This window comes from Puma concolor, chromosome C1, assembly GCF_028749965.1.
Source record: "Puma concolor isolate L17-30 chromosome C1, mPumCon1.1.hap2, whole genome shotgun sequence".
NCBI classification, from domain to species: Eukaryota; Metazoa; Chordata; class Mammalia; order Carnivora; family Felidae; genus Puma; species Puma concolor.
The window spans coordinates 128050365-128068561 of NC_141674.1; the positions used below are offsets into that span (position 1 = coordinate 128050365).

Here is an 18197-nt window from a genome sequence, read left to right on the forward strand (position 1 = left end):
GAGTCTCTTATGCTTTGGCTCTCTCCCACTCTAACCTCTTTTTTTTTTTTTTTTTTTCCTTCCCCTCCTCCATGGGTTTCTGTTAAGTTTCTCAGGATCCACATAAAAGTGAAAACATATGGTATCTGTCTTTCTCTGTATGGCTTATTTCACTTAGCATCACACTCTCCAATTCCATCCACATTGCTACAAAGGGCCATATTTCATTCTTTCTCATTGTCACGTAGTACTCCATTGTGTATATAAACCACAATTTCTTTATCCATTCATCAGTTGATGGACATTTAGGCTCTTTCCATAATTTGGCTATTCTTGAGAGTGCTACTGTAAACATTGGGGTACAAGTGCCCCTACGCATCAGTACTCCTGTATCCCTTGGGTAAATTCCTAGCAGTGCTATTGCTGGGTCATAGGGTAGGCAAAGATGAAGTCAAGCTTTTGCTTTTTTTTAATTTTTAAATGTTTATTTTTGAGAGAGAGAGAGAGAGAGAACATGGGCAGGGGAGGGAGAGAGAGGGAGACACAAAATCCGAAGCAGGCTCCAGGCTCTGAGCTGTCAGCACAGAGCCTGATGCAGGACTCAACCTCACAAGCCATGAGATCATGACCTGAGCCGAAGTCGGACACTTAACCAACTGAGCCACCCAGGCGCCCCAACTTTTGAATAAAATATCACTTTCCTATATTTATGCTGGGCTAATTAAGTTTGGTTTACATTTATAACGAAATTTGCTTAGTTTGGCACACATGTTAAGTCAGACATTGAGACCAAAGGGTCTCGAAGTGTTCTGTGTTAACCACTTCAGTTTTTTTAATTCAGAAACATTAAATGTGTGATAATCAGGCTATCACAGTCCCCAAATGGATTATGTTGATTAATTACAGCATCTTTGGGGAACACAGCCATGCATACTAAGTAATAAGTTCAGGCAGTTTTCTTAACTACATTGACAATAAGACATCAGATAGTTTAAAAAGGCAGAAAACCAAATGACTTCCTAGCACACCTTGCCAACTGTTCATAAATTTTCAAAGATAGCATCTTTAGTAGCCCCTAAAAGCTGTACCATATGTGGGGCTTGCTTCTCAAATGAGCTAATTACTGCTTGAGAAGAATACACTTAGTCTTTGTCTCCCATCAAAAAAGTAGTAATATGAAATAAATCATGATGTTTGTAAAATCATAAAGATAAGATGATGACAATAACATTTTTGTTTAGAATTTCCAGGGTTATTTTAAGTCATCAACCTTCTTGTGGGCAAGTTCATGTGATACAACTTCTTTGTGAATACCTTTTATATATACACCATTTTTGTTTATTCTGCCATTTCCTTTATCTTATTTGCAACAGTATTATTGAGATAAAATTCACCTACTATACAATTCACCTACTCAAAGTGTACTTTTTAGTATATTCACAAATATGCAACTGTCACCACAATCAATTTTAGAACATTTTCATCTCCTCAGAAAGAAACCCTAAGGTGGAAAAAAAGCAACTTTTATCAACAAATCAATGGATAAACAAAATGTGGGTTGTATAGGATATCACCCTTAAAAGGAGGTAAATTATGACATGCTACATCATGGATGAAATCTTAAAGACCTTATGCTGTATGAAATAAGCCAGTTACAAAGGGACAAGTGTTGTATGATTCCACTTATATGAGGTGCCTAGAGTAGTCATATTCATAGAAACAGAAAGTAGAATGGTGGTTGCCAGGGGCTGGGGAAAGAAAGAGTGGGAAGCTGGTATTTATGGAATACAGTTTGGATTTTGTAAGATGAAAAGAGTTCTGGAGATGGACAGTGGTAATGATTGTACAATAATGTGAATGTACTTAATGGCACTGAACTATACACTAAAAAATGATTAAAATGGTGAACTGTAAGTCACGTGTATTTTACCAAAATTAAATGTTTTAATGTGAATAGACTGATGAAAATAATAGGGAAAGAAACCATACTCTTTAGCTGTCACCTTCTGACTCCATCACCACCATCATCTCCCAGCCGCTAATTTACTTTCTATCTCTATAGATTTCCCTGTTATAGATATTTCATATGAATGGCATCATAGGTAGTCTTTTGTGACTAGCTGCTTTCACTCAGCGTAATGTTTTTAAGGCTCATCCATGTTAGCATTGTATCAGTAGTTCACTACTTTTACAGCTGAATAATAAGACTCCTGTTCCATTGTATAGATCTACCACATTGTGTTATCCATTTGTCAACTGATGGACATTTGGTTGGTTCCACGCAGTACTGCTGTAAGCATTAGTTGGTACATTTTGTTAAGTTTATTTATTTAAGTAATCTCTACACCCATCCAGGGGCTCAAACTCACAACCCCAAGATCAAGAGTTGCATGTTCTACCGAGTTGGCCACATGCCCCTAGTTAGTAAGTTTTATGTGAGCATATGTTTCGTTTCTCCTAGGTGTATACCTAGGAATGGAATCACTGGATCATGTGGTGACTTTGTTTAATCATTTGAAGAACTGTCAGACTTTTCTAAAGCAGCCACACCATTTTACATTCCCATAAGCATTGTCTAGGTGATTTAATTTCCCTGCATCCTTGCCAACACTTGGTAATTGTTTGACTTGTTTATTATAGCCATTCTAGTAATGTCTCATTGTGATTTGGGATTTTGATATCCCTGATGACTAATGATATTGAATATCTTTTCATGTGCTTATTAGCCATTTGTATATCTTCCTTGGAAAATGTCTATTAAGATCCTTTGCCCAATATAATTGTGTTATGTGTCTTTTTATTATTGAATTGTAAGAGTTCTTCCTGTATTCTGATACAAGGTCCCTTAATATATCTATGACTTGGAAGTATTTTCTCCCATTTTGTGAGGTGTGTATTCATTTTATTTTTACAGCCCTTTCAAATACAAAAGTTTATTTTGATGAAGTTCAGTTTATCTATTTTATTTTGTTGTTCATGCTTTTGGTGTCATATCAAATAATTCATTACCAACTCCAAGATGTCAAAGATTCATGTCTGGATTTTCTTCTAGAAATTTTATAGCTTTAGCTCTAACATTTAAATCATTGACCCATTTTTAGTTAATTTTTTTATTATAGTCTTTTTGCACATGGTGAGTAAGTTGCCCCAGTACCATTTGTTGAAAAGACTATTCTCCCATTGAATGGTTTTGACACCCTTATCAAAAATCAGATGATCATTGGTGCTTCTGGATGGCTCATTCACTTGAGCTGACTCTTGATTTCAGCTCAGGTTATGAGATCGGGCTGTGTGCTAAGCACAGAGCCTGCTTGGGAATCTCTCTGCTCCCTCCCCCCACTCATGTGCGCACTAAATAAATAATCAAGTGATTGTAGGTGTCTGAGCATATTTCTCAGTACTAGTCTATTAATCTATATGTCTGTCCTATGCCAGTGTCCCACTGTTTTGATGGAAGTTTGAAATTGAGATATGTGAGTCCTCCAACTTTGATCTTTTATCAGGCTTGTTTTGGCTTCTCTGGGTCTTTTGCAATTTTATATGAATTTTACAGTTTGTCAGTGTTCACAAAGAAGTCAATTAGGATCCTGATGTGAATTGTGTTAAATCTGTAGATTAATTTGGAGTATTGGCATCTTAAGTATGTTGTCTTCCATTCCATGAACATGGGATGTTTTCCAATTATTTAGATATTTTATTTCTTTCAACACTTTCTGTAGTTTTCAGAGTTAATGCTATATTTATTTTATTAAATTTATACCTAAGTATTTCATCTTTTTTAATGATACTGTAAATAGAATTGTTTTAATTTTATTTAGATATTCATTGGAAATGTATAGAAATACAGTTTATTTTTGTATATGTTGTATTTTGTATATATTTGTATTTTGTATTTATGTTGTATCCTATAGCATTGTTGAACTCATTTTACTAGTTATTATACTTCTTTAGTGAATTTTTTAGGATTTTCCATATACAAGATCATGCCATCTGTGATGATATAGTTTTGCTTCTTTTTCAATCTGGATACCTTTTGTTTTATTTTCTTACCTGATTTCTCTGGCTAGAACCTCAGTACAACATATAGTGAGAGCAGACATCCTTGTTCATGGTTTTAGCAGGAGAGCACCCAGTCTTCCACCTTAAGTATGATGTTAGCTGTGGGTTTTTCATAAATACGCTATATCAAGTTGAGAAAATTCTTTTCTATTCCTAGTCTGTTGAATATTTTTATTATGTAAGAGTATTAGATTCTGTCATATGTTTTCTGCACGTATTGAGATGATTATGTGATTCTTGGTTTTTATTCTGTTGATAGGATATATTACATTAATGGATTTTACTGAGTCTTAGGGTATAATTATTTTCATGGGTTGCTGGGTTCACTCTGCTAGTATATTAAGGACTTTGGCATCTATATTCACAAGAAATACTGGTCTGTTGTTTTCGATACCTTTGTCTGATTTTAGTATTGGGGTAATATTAGCTTCATAGAGTGAGTTGGGAAATAGTCTCTTCTATTTTTTGGAAGATTTTATGAAGAGTTGTTGTTAATTCTTTATATGTTTGAGAGAACTCATTGATGGAGGCTTCTGTGCTGAAGTTTTTGTGTGTGAGGTTTTTTTGATTACTACTTTGGTCTCTTCATTTGTTTTAGGTCTAGTGCAGAGTTGGTGGTATAGTGGTGAGCATAGCTGCCTTCCTTTTGTTTTAGGTCTATTTGGGTTATATCTCCTTGAATCCATTTTGGTAGTTATCTCTTTCTGGGAAGTTGATCTAATCTGTTGGTATACAGTTTTTCATAGTGTTCCTTTATTACCCTTTTGATTCTTGTAGATTCAGTAGTAATCTCCCCTATTTATTTCTGATCCTAATAATTTGAGTTTTCTCTTTCTTATTTTCTTGGTCAATCTAACAAAAAGTTTGTCAGTTTTTGTAGGTCTTTTTAGTGAACCATATTTAGGGTTTGATTTTTTTTTCCTGTTTTTCTATTCTGTATTTTATTTATTTACATTGCAATCTTTATTACTTACTTTCTTCCATTTGCTTTAGGTTTGGTTTGCTCTTCCTTTCCCACCCCTGTGTCTTAAGATGGAAATGAAGGTTTCTGATTTGAGAACATTCTTCTTTCTTGAAATAGGCATTTATAGCTCTGAGTTTCCCTCAGGCACTGCTTTAGTTGCGTCTTTTACTATGTTGTGTCTTCATTGTCATGTGTCTTATGGTTACCCCTTTGATTTCTTCTTTGACCCATTGATAATTTAGGATTGTGTTGTTTAATTTTCACTTAATTTGTATATGTCCCAAATGTTTTCCTATTGATTTCTAATCTCATTCCATTATGGTTAGAGAACATACTTGTATTATTTCTGTGCTTTTAAATTTACTGAGTAAATTTAAATTTTCATACCCTAGCATATGGTATTCTAAATTTTCATACCCTAGCATAAGTTTTCATACCCTAGCATATGGTCTGTCCTACAGAATGTTCCATATGCACTTTAAAATTATTGTGTATTCTATTGTTATTTAAAATTTTAATGTTTACTTATTTTTGAGAGACAGAGCGTGAGTGGGGGAGGGGCAGAAAAAGAGGGAGACACAGAATCTGAAGCATGCTCCAGGTTCTGAGCTGTCAGCACAGAGCCCAACAAGGGGCTCGAACCCGCAAACCACGGGATCATGACCTAAGCCAAAGTCAGATGCTTAACGACTGAGCCACCCAGGCACCTTTCTATTACTATTGAATTGAGGGTTCTATAGATGTCTTTTAGGGCTGGTTGGTTTATAGTGTGGTCAAAGTCTTCTATTTTCTTGTTAATCTTCTTTGTTATCATTTTATCCATTATTGAAAGTGGATGTTACAGTCTTTACCTGTTACTATGGAGTGTCTATTTCTCCCTTCATTTCTATCAGTGTTTGTTTCATGTATTTTGTGCTTCTTTATTAGGGGCTGATATGTTTATAACTTATATTTTCCTGACTTGCACTTTTTCAATATGAAATACTTTATCTCTCAAAAAATTTGTATTAATGCAAAGTCACTTTAGCTTTCTCATGGTCACTGTTTGCATGATGTATCTTTTCCCATCCTTTTATTCCTGTATGTCTCCTATAGACAGTGTATATTTGAATCAGCTTTTTAGTCTTCTGACACTCTGTCTTTTGATTGAATTGTGTAATCTGTTCACATTTAATGTTACTGATATAGTTGGCTTATGTCTACCATTTTGTGCTTTTTTTCTTTCTTATGTGGTTTTCTATTTTTTTTATTTCTGCTCTTTCTGCCTTCTTTTTTTTTTTTTTTTTAATTTTTTTAAACGTTTATTCATTTTTGAGAGACAGAGACAGAGTATGAGTGGGGAAGGGGCAGAGAGAGAGGGAGACCCAGAATCCGAAGCAAGCTCCAGGCTCTGAGCTGTCAGCACAGAGCTCGACGCGGGGCTCGAACCCATGAACTGCTAGATCATGACCTGAGCAGAAGTCGGATGCTCAACCGACTGAGCCACGCAGGCACCCCTGCTCTTTCTGCTTTCTGTTACATTAAGTGAATATTTCCTATGTGGCATTTTAATTTCTTCAATGTTTTTTACTTCTTTTGAGTATTTTTAGTCAGTTTTATAGGATTTACCATATACATCTTAATGAATCCAAATGTACTTCTTACTTACAGTAGCTTAATTGTAGCATCATATAGAAAAAAGTACCTGTTATAATTAGTACCTTACCATCTATAGGCAGTACAGCTTTGCTTCCACCTATTTCCTTTGTGCTATTTTTGGCAAATATATTACATTTATATATGCTATGGGCCAAACATTACATTATATATATATTGTTTTATATAGTTGATTTTTAAATCAATTAGAAGAAAGGAGGTCAAGCATGCTACTCTTGGTTTCAGGATTGTAAGTTTGAGCCCCACATTGGATGTAAGAGATTACTTAAAAATAGAATCTTTTTTAAAAAATAAGAAATTATGCTATTCTAGCATCCCATCTTTTGAAATTATACTTAAAGATTTTATGAAGCTATTTGGGGAACAGAATGCATGTTCTTTAGTTATCCCGTAGGTGTATCAGCATCCTCCTCGGTGTCAATGGCAACATTATGGTGTCAGTCTAGGAGCAGACTTAATAAGTAGCTAAATTACTACCAGAAAGAGCAGCTTACAATCAATATCATAAAGCTAAAATTATTGTTTGGCAGATGTTTTCTGCCACTTCACTGAGCTTCTAAGGTGATGTATCCAACAGGTCCGGTAACACAGCTGCTTAATGATAGCTAGTTCATCCTAGTGGGTCAGTCAAAATATCGTCCTTCTCAAAACCAGTCATTCTCCCAAGAGCACCAGAGATATATTTATGGTTGATTGTGTTTGATAATAGCTGCCCTTGCAGTGCTCAAGCCAGAGGCATCTTTTATCTGAAATATGATAGTGGATTTTGGCTCTCCTACCAGTACTTGGAAAATTCAAAGTTCATATTTGAGGAAAATGTTAGCCCTTAACTGCAGGCACATTTGCAGCTTACCTGTTTATCTAATGGGAAATAATCCTCTCTTAAGGCCAGTTTTTCACCCAAGGCTCTCAGTTTCCAAGTAAAATATGAACTGGATCTCATATCAAGACTGGATTCTTCTATAATTAACTACATGCTTTAAATTCATCATAGAATATAGTTATGATATGTGTGTAATCCAGTACCTTCCAGAGGCTTAAATGCTTCCTTCTTTTATCAGCCTGATAGAGTTGTATGGTCCTCTGGGATCCCATTTTGTCTTAGCTACCAGGAAGCACAAAGCTAGATTCATTGCTCAGTGAAAGCCACAATTTTATCTCAGGTGGCATTATCCCATCTTTGTTTTGTCTTTTAAGTATTTTCTTTATTTCTTAGTCTATTGAGTTTTTAGAAATATTTTACATTTGGGAATAGGTGAGCTATAAACGAGTATCTGTATAAATATGAACATTTAACCAGAAAGCTAAGGAAAATTGGCCATTTGTATTTAAGGAAAAACCTAAAATATTATACAGTAAGTATTTTTATTTTACATTTATTTTTATTAATTGAGCATATAGTTTGGTCAGATTCTAATTAGTTGAGAGTTTTATTTATATTGTCCTAAATAGGTAGTATCATCACAAAAGTATGTAAGCTAGAAATCACCTTGACTTGCAGAAAGGTTGTAAGGCAGAAAGCTAATAGTTTCTTCTAGAGACAACAAGTTCAGCTGAATAGCTGACCCTCAAATGAATTGAAGGTTTGTGTTGCACAGGATCAGTATAACTACCTCCAGATGGCTGTGCTCTGACATCTGCTGAGGAGTTCTGAAGGAGATTCAGATCATTCATTGAAATTAAATCCCAAAAACAACATTTAAAAGTCAAACTTTTCAGGCAGTTTTCATAGGATATTTTTAGTGTTTATTTTTTATACTTGCAAAATGTACTCATATTCATGCCTTTTTGGAAAATACCAAATAATATAAATTGTCAAGAATCAGCTATATTCCCACAGCCCTAAGCTGTCCATTGTTGTCATGTTCATGTTTTCCTCTCAGTCTCTTTTTTCTTTTTCTTTTCCTATATTTTGAAAAGAACATTTAGGTCGTATTCATTTGTTTTGCTGTATTGAACCATTTAGTGAGCATTTTGAATTTCTTTTCTTGGCATAGAGTCCTTAGAGAGGAATTAATAGGTCAAAAGATATATCTTTTCTTAAGAACCTTAGTACATTTTGACAAAATCTTCCTTTGATTTACAATCCTTGTAGGTACTAACTTGTTTTTGTTGTTTTCATGTTTCATAAGAAGAGACATATCTCATTTTAATTTGGTTCTTTGATCGTTAGTAAAAATGTACATTTTTTACATTTCACTGTATTTTGAATTATTTGGCCAAGTCTTTCATCATAGTTTGGTAAGGTAAGTATTAATCACACATTTATTAATGAGAGAGCTGAAGTTCAAAGACATACTACAAGTAAATGGAATTTGAACTCAAACTCATACTGCCTTCTGACACCCAAATCCATGGTTCTTTTCACTGTATCAAGTATTAAATGTTAAAAGCCATTAAATAGATAGCAGTGTGAGGCGCCTGGGTGGCTCAGTCAGTTGAGTGTCCGTCTGACTCTTGATTTTGTCTCAGGTCATGATCCCAGGGTCGTGGGATTGAGTGCCTCAGGCAGGCTGTACACTGAGCATGGAGCCTGCTTAAGATTCTCTCTCTCCCTTTCTCCCTCTGCACCTCCCCCACTCATGCACATGCTCGCTCGCTCTCTCTCTCTCTTTCTCTCAAATAAAAAAACTAAAAAGATAAAGGGGCTCCTGGGTGGTCAGTAGGTTAAGCGTCTGACTTCGGCTCAGGTCATGATCTCACAGTTTGTGAGTTGGAGCCCTGCATTGGGCTCTGTGCTGACAGCTCGGAGCCTGCAGCCGGCTTCAGATTCTGTGTCTCCCTCTGTGTCTGCTCTTCTCGTGCTCATCTCCCTGTCCTTCTCATGCTCTGTCTCTCTCTCCTTCAAAAATAAACATTAAAAAAAAAAAAGTTTTTTAAGGTAGTAATGTAACATCACTTGAATTTTCACGAATATGTAGTGAGTATATCTTAATAACAAGTATTAGTTTCCACTCACAATGTATCAAATAGATTACCATGATCTAATCAAAAGCATCAGGGGTAACCCCTTAAAGGGCCATTTTCACCCATTTATAAAGGGTTTTATGACATTCTTAAAAATTCTTCACACTTTGGTAGACTACAGTAGGTTTTGGGTTTTAAAATATATATAATGTGTTTATCATTTTTTCCATCATAGCTTTGACCCCAAACTATAGTAAGAATGCAAAAACAAATGACTAGAAGAAAGAGGAATTTTTACCTCTTTCCATAGAGGTCTTACCTCAGTGGAATAACCATAGAACATTGTAGGAATAAGATGAACATTATAGAAAACCCACAAAAAAGAAACTTTTTGGATCCTTGTGTCATTTATCAGTCTCCACTGATCCTGTAGAGCCAGTTTTGCAGCGGTTTGACTTGACCGTACCATAGAGTGGGAAGGGGCAGCTCCTTAAAAGTACAGCAAAGCAGTTGCTATAAGTGGTAAGGCCAGTTTTCATTGCATTGAACTCTAGTACCTTTGAAAGTTGATATTATGTTTTAATTTACATTCATGGTTTTCAGGAAGTTTGGGACCAGATGGATTCATGGGATTGATGCTTTATTTTCCTATTCAGTGGTAGAGTATGAAGTTCTGTAAGGACTAGACCTCGTGTTTTACTTTGTCTTCCAAAAGAGAAATTTTTTGAAGTTGCTACAAAATGACTTTTCCTTTTTGATTATGTATCAATATTTATATTTTTTTAATGTTTTTTTTATTTTTGAGAGAGAGAGAAAGCACGAGCTCGAGTGGGGGAGGGGCAGAGAGAGAGGGAAACATAGAATCTGAAGCAAGCTCCAGGCTCTGACCCGTCAGCACAGAGCCCAGCGCGGGGCTCAAACCCACAAATGGTTAAAATCATGACCTGAGCCGAAGTCGGACGCTTAACCAGACTGAGCCACCCCAGAGCCCCATAAATATTTGTTTGTATTTTTTTTTTTCAAGAGGATGAAGAGAAGGTGGCGTCCCTTCCTTTTTTTTTTTTTTAATTTTTTTTAATGTTTATTTATTTTTGAGAGAGAGAGAGAGACAGAATCTGAAGCAGCCTCCAGGCTCTGAGCTGTGAGCACAAAACCTGATCTGGGGCTCGAGCTCAGGAGCCGCGAGGTCATGCCCTGAGCCAGAGTTGGACACCTAACCGACTGAGCCACCCAGGCGCCCCAATATTTGTTTGTATTTTTTTTAATGTTTATTTATTTTTGAGACAGAGAGAGATAAAGTGTGAGCAGGGGAGGGGCAGAGAGAGAGGGAGACACAGAATCCGAAGCAGGCTCCAGGCTCTGAGCTGTCAGCACAGAGCCTGACTCGGGGCTTGAACTAATGAACCATGAGATCATGACCTTAGCGGAAGTTGGATGCTTAACCAACTAAGCCACCCAGGCGCCCCTGTTTGTATTTTTAATGTGAGAATGGTGTTTAAAAAGCTGACTCCCCTTTTTTCTTTTTTTTTTTTTAACGTGTTCTAGTTCTGCCTTTATAGAAGACAAATTAGATGGTAATTGAAAATAGAGCATTTAAGAAAGCTACTCATTGCCCAGTCTTTGTCCCTTGAAGTATCTTCATGTCTTTTGGGGGAGATTAGTCTTGGAACTCACTTTAATAATTCATTTACCTAAGGACCCACTATAGTGGCACTATAGTGCCCACAGAATGGCAATCTGTGGTTTGGTAGTATGGGATGTATTGCTCATCTCCTTGACTTGAATATTCTCATCCCTGTTCTGGGTGGCTTCTTGTCATTCATGTGCCTCAGAACTTGGGTAAGCCATTAAGGTGCTTAGTGAACAAGATCAGGGTGAAGGATACTGCACAGCCCAAGAGAATATTTATCCCAATTAGAACAGAATATAAAAAATCTTTCCACCTTTTGGTGAAACTTTCTATTCTCCCAGTAGCAGCATGTTTACAAACCATGTCTTAAGCTGTGTTACTTCCACAGCTTAGCTAATACTCATATAATGCATCCCAATCATAGTTAACATCAGTTTCAGGAAGTACTGTTTTTTACATTTTGTCATATGGTCCAGAATCACCTTTTGTGAAATCCTCTCTTTATATCCCTTTCTTTTTCCCTTTTTGTGAACCACAATGAGTTACTGCCACTAAAAAAAAAAAAAAAAAAAAAAAAAAAACTTTTATGCATTTTTAGTAATTGGAGAATTAGAGAATCATTTTTAACTTTTTCTTACAGAAAATTTTAAATGCATATAAATATAAAGTGCACTGAACCCCATGTACCCATAACTTCTATAGTACTCACCTATTTTCATCTAAAGCTCTACTTCCTCTTTTTCCCTTATGATTTTGAAGTAAATTCAGGTATTATACCATTTCATTCATGATTATTTCAGTATAGGAATCCCTAAAAGATTTTTTTTTTAACCCACAGAACTACAATACGGATTCACATTAAAAATCTTAATAGTTAAGGAGGTGCTTGAGCAGCTCAGTCAGTTAAGGGTCTGACTCTTGATTTCGGCTCAGGTCATGATCTCATGGTTCGTGAGTTCAAGCCCCACATGGAGCCTGCTTGAGATTCTCCCTCTTTCTCTGCCCCTCCCCTGCTCGCTCACTCACTCACTCTTTCTCTCTCTCTCTCTCTCAAATAAGTAAAGTTTAAAAAAATTTTTTTGGATTTTTAATAGTTAACTTCTTAATTGTATCAAATATCTAGTTGGTAATTATAATTCTAACTACCCACAAATATTATGTTTTTACACATTTGTCTTTCTGAATGTCCCATAGTCTGGATTTTACTGATTGTGTCATCATGGTGTTTAACACGTCTACCTATACTCTTTATAATTCAGTAGTTGGATCTAACATATTTTTAATGCAAAAACTTGGTAAAGCTAGATTAAGAAATTATACTCTCTAAGGAAAGTTTATTGAGTGATTTAAAAAGCCTGGTAACTAATAGGGTTTTATATATAAATTAAGATTCTGATTACGTGGGGGGCACCTAGCTGGCTCAGTCAGTGGGCAAACTCAGAGCATACAACTCTTGATATCGAGTCATGAATTTGAGCCCCACATTGGGTGTAGAGATTACTTTAAAAAACAAAAATGATTCTGATTACTTGAGAATTCTCAGAAAGAACTAATAGTATCACTTTACAATTTGAAATTATTTTCCTGAAAGAATTTGCCAAACAGAAAACTTTAAAGACATTTTGTGACAAATCCCATATTAGTTTGAGTCTCAAAAATTAACTTGAGAATTGCAGCAATAACTGAATAGTTTTATATCAACAGCCTCTATTTTTAATCAGTATTTATGTTAGAATATGTCAGAATTATACTTTACTATTTCCTTTATTCTTAGTACATATTTTGAGCAATAAAACATTTTTTTTCTGAGTCTCATAATTGTCAAACTGCATATTCTCTTTTCTAAAATACAGCTTAGGGAGATCCAAATAAATTACTTTTTCATTTTGTAAAAGTTATTTTTCTTCTTTTTTAAATAATTATTTGAACAAAAAAATCATATTTAGAATAAGTTGTAAAAGAATAAGAGCATTGAAATTTGGAGTGGTTTTAAAAAAAAATCAGTATTATTTTCATAAACATAAAGAGATTTTTTTATCCAAAAAGTACTTGTTTATGATTCATAGAGAATAGAAGTAGATTACACTTTTACCCCTAACCAATTTGAGGGGGAAAAAAAAAAAAAACTTAAATAAATGTATAGGATTGTTCCATTCAAAGAATCTTTACAGCCATCTCCATCTCACTGTGCTGTGTTTTTGTGTTTGTTCAATTTTTCCCCCGTAGTTCATCAGTAGGTTACTTGCAACATCCAGGATCAGAACAAGTACAGTTTCCTCGAACTACTTCACCATGCAATTCCCAGCAGCTTCAAAGCCACCAGTGTGCAGGTATGAATATAATTGAAAGAAAAGGTAATGATTTGTCCATCTGAGAAATAATTAAATTAAGTTCCTGAGGCATTTCTAGAACAGGATTTCCAACTTCTGTGCTGTGATGTACCCAAAATATTAGGATGCCATGCAAACTCAGAGTTAATGGTTTCCATCCCCTTCTTCCTTTTCTAGTGTTACTACTACGACATTGCTGGCCTGTTTGTCTTCTTCAGATTCTCCTTCCTTCCCTGCCTCATAAATATTGGTGTTCTCTGGAATTGTCTCCTTACTCTTGATACTCTTCCTAGGTGATTCACCCATCTCCTAGGGTTCAACAACTGCTTTTTTGCCAGCAACTCCCACATCTTATTTTGGCTTAGAAGAGGCCATATAGCCAACTGCCTACTGGACATCCCTACCCTGTTGTATCAAAGGCACTTTAGATTTACTAGTTCTCCCTCTTCCTGCATTCTTTATCTCACCTTCTCTCTAGGGACCAGATTAGTTTTCAAAGTCGTAATCAACTCTCTTCTATTCCCTCTTTTCACATTCATGCTGTTACCATTTCCTCAAATCTCCTACCGTCTTTCCGTCCTTCTTTCCTTCCCCACTGCTGCCATTCTCGATCAGTTCTTTTCACATCTTATTTGCAACAATCTCTTCAGTGTGTTGCTGATTTCATGTTTCTCCCACACCCAACTTACCTCCTCCCCAACACTTAGCAACACACATGCACACTCACACGTACACGCACTGTTCAAGAAATATTTTCCTGTGGGGCGCCTGGGTGGCTCAGTTGATTAAGCAGCCGACTTCAGCTCAGGTCATGATCTCACGGTCCGTGAGTTCGAGCCCCACGTCGGGCTCTGTGCTGACAGCTCAGAGCCTGGAGCCTGTTTCAGATTCTGTGTCTCCCTCTCTCTGACCCTCCCCCGTTCATGCTCTGTCTCTCTCTGTCTCAAAAATAAATAAACGTTAAAAAAAATTTTTTTTTAAAAAAAAGAAATATTTTCCTGAAACAAAAAGTCCCTTTATGTCATTCCTCTGAATCAGAAATGTGCATGGATGGATTCTCCATCTAAACTCCCTACCAAGTAAGCCTCCTATTTATACTTACATGTTCAGGTCATACAAAACTATGCTTCCAGAATGCACCATACTATTTCATGGCAAAGATACTTTTTTATCAGTTCCTCCCTTTGCTTGGAATGCCCCTCTACTGTCTGTTTGCGAGAATCCTGCTTGTCCTTAAAGTTTGTCTCAAAAATCACATCTTCTACAAAGTCTTGTCTAGTACTCACAACACGGTTTGTTGCTTTTTTCTGCTTCTATAGTGTCTTAAACTATCCTTTGTCATGACACCATCTTTTATTATAATGATTTCTTAACATATGTAATCTCTGAGAAAGAGAGAAAACCATAAATGGTTATCAAATAAATAATAGTGTGCATCCAAGATGGGCTGCTGTGGTTGAGGAGAACTTGGAGGTGTCCCTAAGCAGTCAGCCCTCTCTAGTTTGCTTAGCCAGTCAGGTTGGTTCTCTTTCTGGGGAACTGGAAACTACCATTTTGGTTACTGAAGTGCAAGTTGTGGTCCTGGGGGCATAAGAATCCTGCCTTACCTTACGCTGAACGGGTGTATGCCTAATACTAGCTGTGCTGCAGACTAGTACACGAGAGAAATAAGTCAAACAAAGAGACATACAGTAATCTGCTTATCTCTACTGTATAATTAACTGTTTACACATACATGTGATCATCATGGCTTTTTAAAGTTAGCCAAGGAGGTCTTCCTAGCTGCCTTTTTCAGATAAGAACATATAATAAAAGAGTTAAGTAACTTCCCCAGAGTCAAGCATTTCAGAGTACAAAAATTGGGCTTTCTGATTCCCACATGGCAAACTTTTTCTTTTCTGTGTATTTAAAGTAATGCCAGTTTTAAAATTAATCCATTTTAGCAATCAGTCACTTTTATAGATATCTCATTTATGCTATACTCTACTAGGTTCTGTAGTAGGTAATTGGACTTTCCTAAGTGTGGATCTGTTATTTTTAGAATAACTGAGATGTTTAGGCCTACAGAATCCCATTTTAATGCCTTTTTAAACACACAACACTTGTGGCATGAAGTTCCAGGGCTTAAATATGACTTGTATATATGATAATAAAGTTTTGCTCAGAAATGTAAAATTATTGGCATTTTCTTAGTGTTTAAAGCTACCAGCTAGTTGGTACAGTCTACTGATTGCAGTGTCCCAACTCTGATTTCCAGCTGTGCCACCTCCGCCCCCTGGTGGAGGAATGGTGATGATGCAGCTCAATGTACCAAACAATCCACAATCTCGGGCCCACTCACCCCCACAGTGGAAACAAAACAAATATTACTGTGATCACCAGAGAGGACAGAAGTGTGTGGAATTTAGCAATGTAGACAATATTGTTCAGGTAAGATACTTCTTTTGTTTATTATAATTTTAAAACTTTCAACATTTGGGGCACCTGGGTGACTCAGTCATTTAAGTGTCTGACTCTTGGTTTCGACTCAGGTCCTGGTCTCGACGTTTGTGGGTTCGAGCCTTGCGTCAGACTCTGCACGGCTTGGATTCTCTCTCTCTGCCCATTCACTGCTCACCTACGTGCGTGCACACACTCTCAAATAAACTAAAAAAAAAAGGCATTTGGGGTGCCTGGGTGGCTCAATCAGTTGAGCGTCAGACTTCAGCTCAGCTCATGATCTCATAGTTCATGAGTTTGAGCCCCCCATTAGGCTCTCTACTGTCAGCACAGAGCCTGCTTTGGATCCTCTGCCCTCCTCTTTCTGTGCCCCTTCCCCATTTGTGCTCTTTCAAAAATAAGTAAACATTAACAAAACATAAAGAAAATAAAAATCTTTAGGGGCGCCTGGGTGGCGCAGTCGGTTAAGCGTCCGACTTCAGCCAGGTCACGATCTCGCGGTCCGTGAGTTCGAGCCCCGCGTCGGGCTCTGGGCTGATGGCTCAGAGCCTGGAGCCTGCTTCCGATTCTGTGTCTCCCTCTCTCTCTGCCCCTCCCCCGTTCATGCTCTGTCTCTCTCTGTCTCAAAAATAAATAAACGTTAAAAAAAAAAAAAAAAATTTAAAAAAAAAAAAAAAAAAAGAAAAATCTTTAAACAATTTAGTCACATAAGATTGACCTTACAAGGCTTTGCTTTGAAAATGACATCCTCTCAAATGGGTAAAGAAGTTTGAACATTCTGTGTAGCCACGCTGTTGCTTTCAATATGGATATACTATTTTTCAACTTTTGCATATTTAAAATGTTTTAATTTTAAAAATCAGAAGATATACTAGATATAAAATTTGGTAAAGAAAGTTAAGTCCTTTTCCTACCTTTTCCATTGAACTGTTAGTGTAATCAGAAGGTAGGTGCAGAATGCTCTAATTTTTTTTTAAATTTTTTTGTTTATTTTTGAGAGAGAGAGAGACAGACAGACAGTGTGAGCAGGAGAGGGGCAGAGAGAGACACACACACAAAATCTGAAGCAAGCTCCAGGCTCTAAGCTGTCAGCACAGAGCCTGATACGGGGCTCAAACCCACAAACTGTGAGATCATTACCTGAGCTGAAGTCAGACACTCAACCAACTGAGCCACCCAGGCACCCCGGAACACTCTTTATTGTAGAAGAAATTCAGTTAATAAATGTAAAAGCAATAGTAGAATTTAAAAATCACCATTTTGAAATCTCACTGAAATAATGGATCATAAAGAAAATCATCAGCAAATGTCAAGAACATTATGAAAAGCTTTATGGGGGAATTTAAAATGGGTAGATTAGGGACACCTGGGTGGCTCAGTCAGTTAATCGTCTGGCTCTTGATTTCTGCTCAGGTCATGATCTTAAGGTTTGTGAGATGGAGTCCCTGGTCAGGCTCTGTGCTGACAGGGAAGATTTTCTCTCTTTCTCTCTGCCCCTCTCCCATGTGCACACACCCTCTCTCTCAGACTCTACAGAATTCTCTCTCTCCCTCTCTCTCTGCCACTTCCCATGTGCATGCTCTCTCATGCTCTCTCTCTCAAAATGAACATTCAAAAAATTTTTAAAGATAAACTGAAATATTTCAAGGCACATGATTAAATCATGGGAGAATAAAAAGGGCAAAGGTCATTTATAGGCTAATTCACAAACTGTAAATGCCCAATGACCATTAATCAGAGGAGAATACAAAAATATTTTTTATTTATGTAATTAGGAAAATTTAGGAAGACTCATAATTTGCAGTATGGGCAGAGATTTCCAGTTACAAACTCTCTTGTTCATTTTCAGTGGTACTACCAATTCATAGAACTCTTTTTGGAGTGCAGTTTAGTGACAAAAATAATCCAATTAAAAATCGGGTAGAAGACTTCAAATAGCATTTTTCCAAAGAAGACATACAGATAGCCAACAAACAAATGAAAAGATGCTCAACATCACTCATCAAGGAAATTAAAACCACAATGGGATATCCCTTTACACCTGTCAGAATGGCTAAAACCAAATGACAAGAAATAGCAAGTATTGGTGAGAATGTGGAGAAAAAAGAACCCATGTGCACTATAGGTACAATGCACACTGGTGCAGCCACTGTGGAAAACAGTATGGACTTTCCTCGAAATATTAAAAATAGAAATACCATGTGATCCGGTAATTGTACTGGATATTTATTCA

General features: G+C 36.5%; 1 protein-coding gene across 13 annotated transcripts in view; it reads left to right on the forward strand.

The window, feature by feature from the left end:
- The window catches only part of R3HDM1 (R3H domain containing 1), a 129684-nt gene that overhangs the window by 98452 nt on the left and 13035 nt on the right, over positions 1-18197 (forward strand). For all 13 annotated transcript variants that reach the window (XM_086718465.1, XM_086718464.1, XM_086718466.1 and 10 more), the window contains 2 exons: positions 13422-13525; positions 15783-15955. In XM_086718465.1, coding sequence (XP_086574591.1) covers positions 13422-13525; positions 15783-15955 — 277 coding nt within the window. The remainder of the gene's footprint in view (positions 1-13421; positions 13526-15782; positions 15956-18197) is intronic.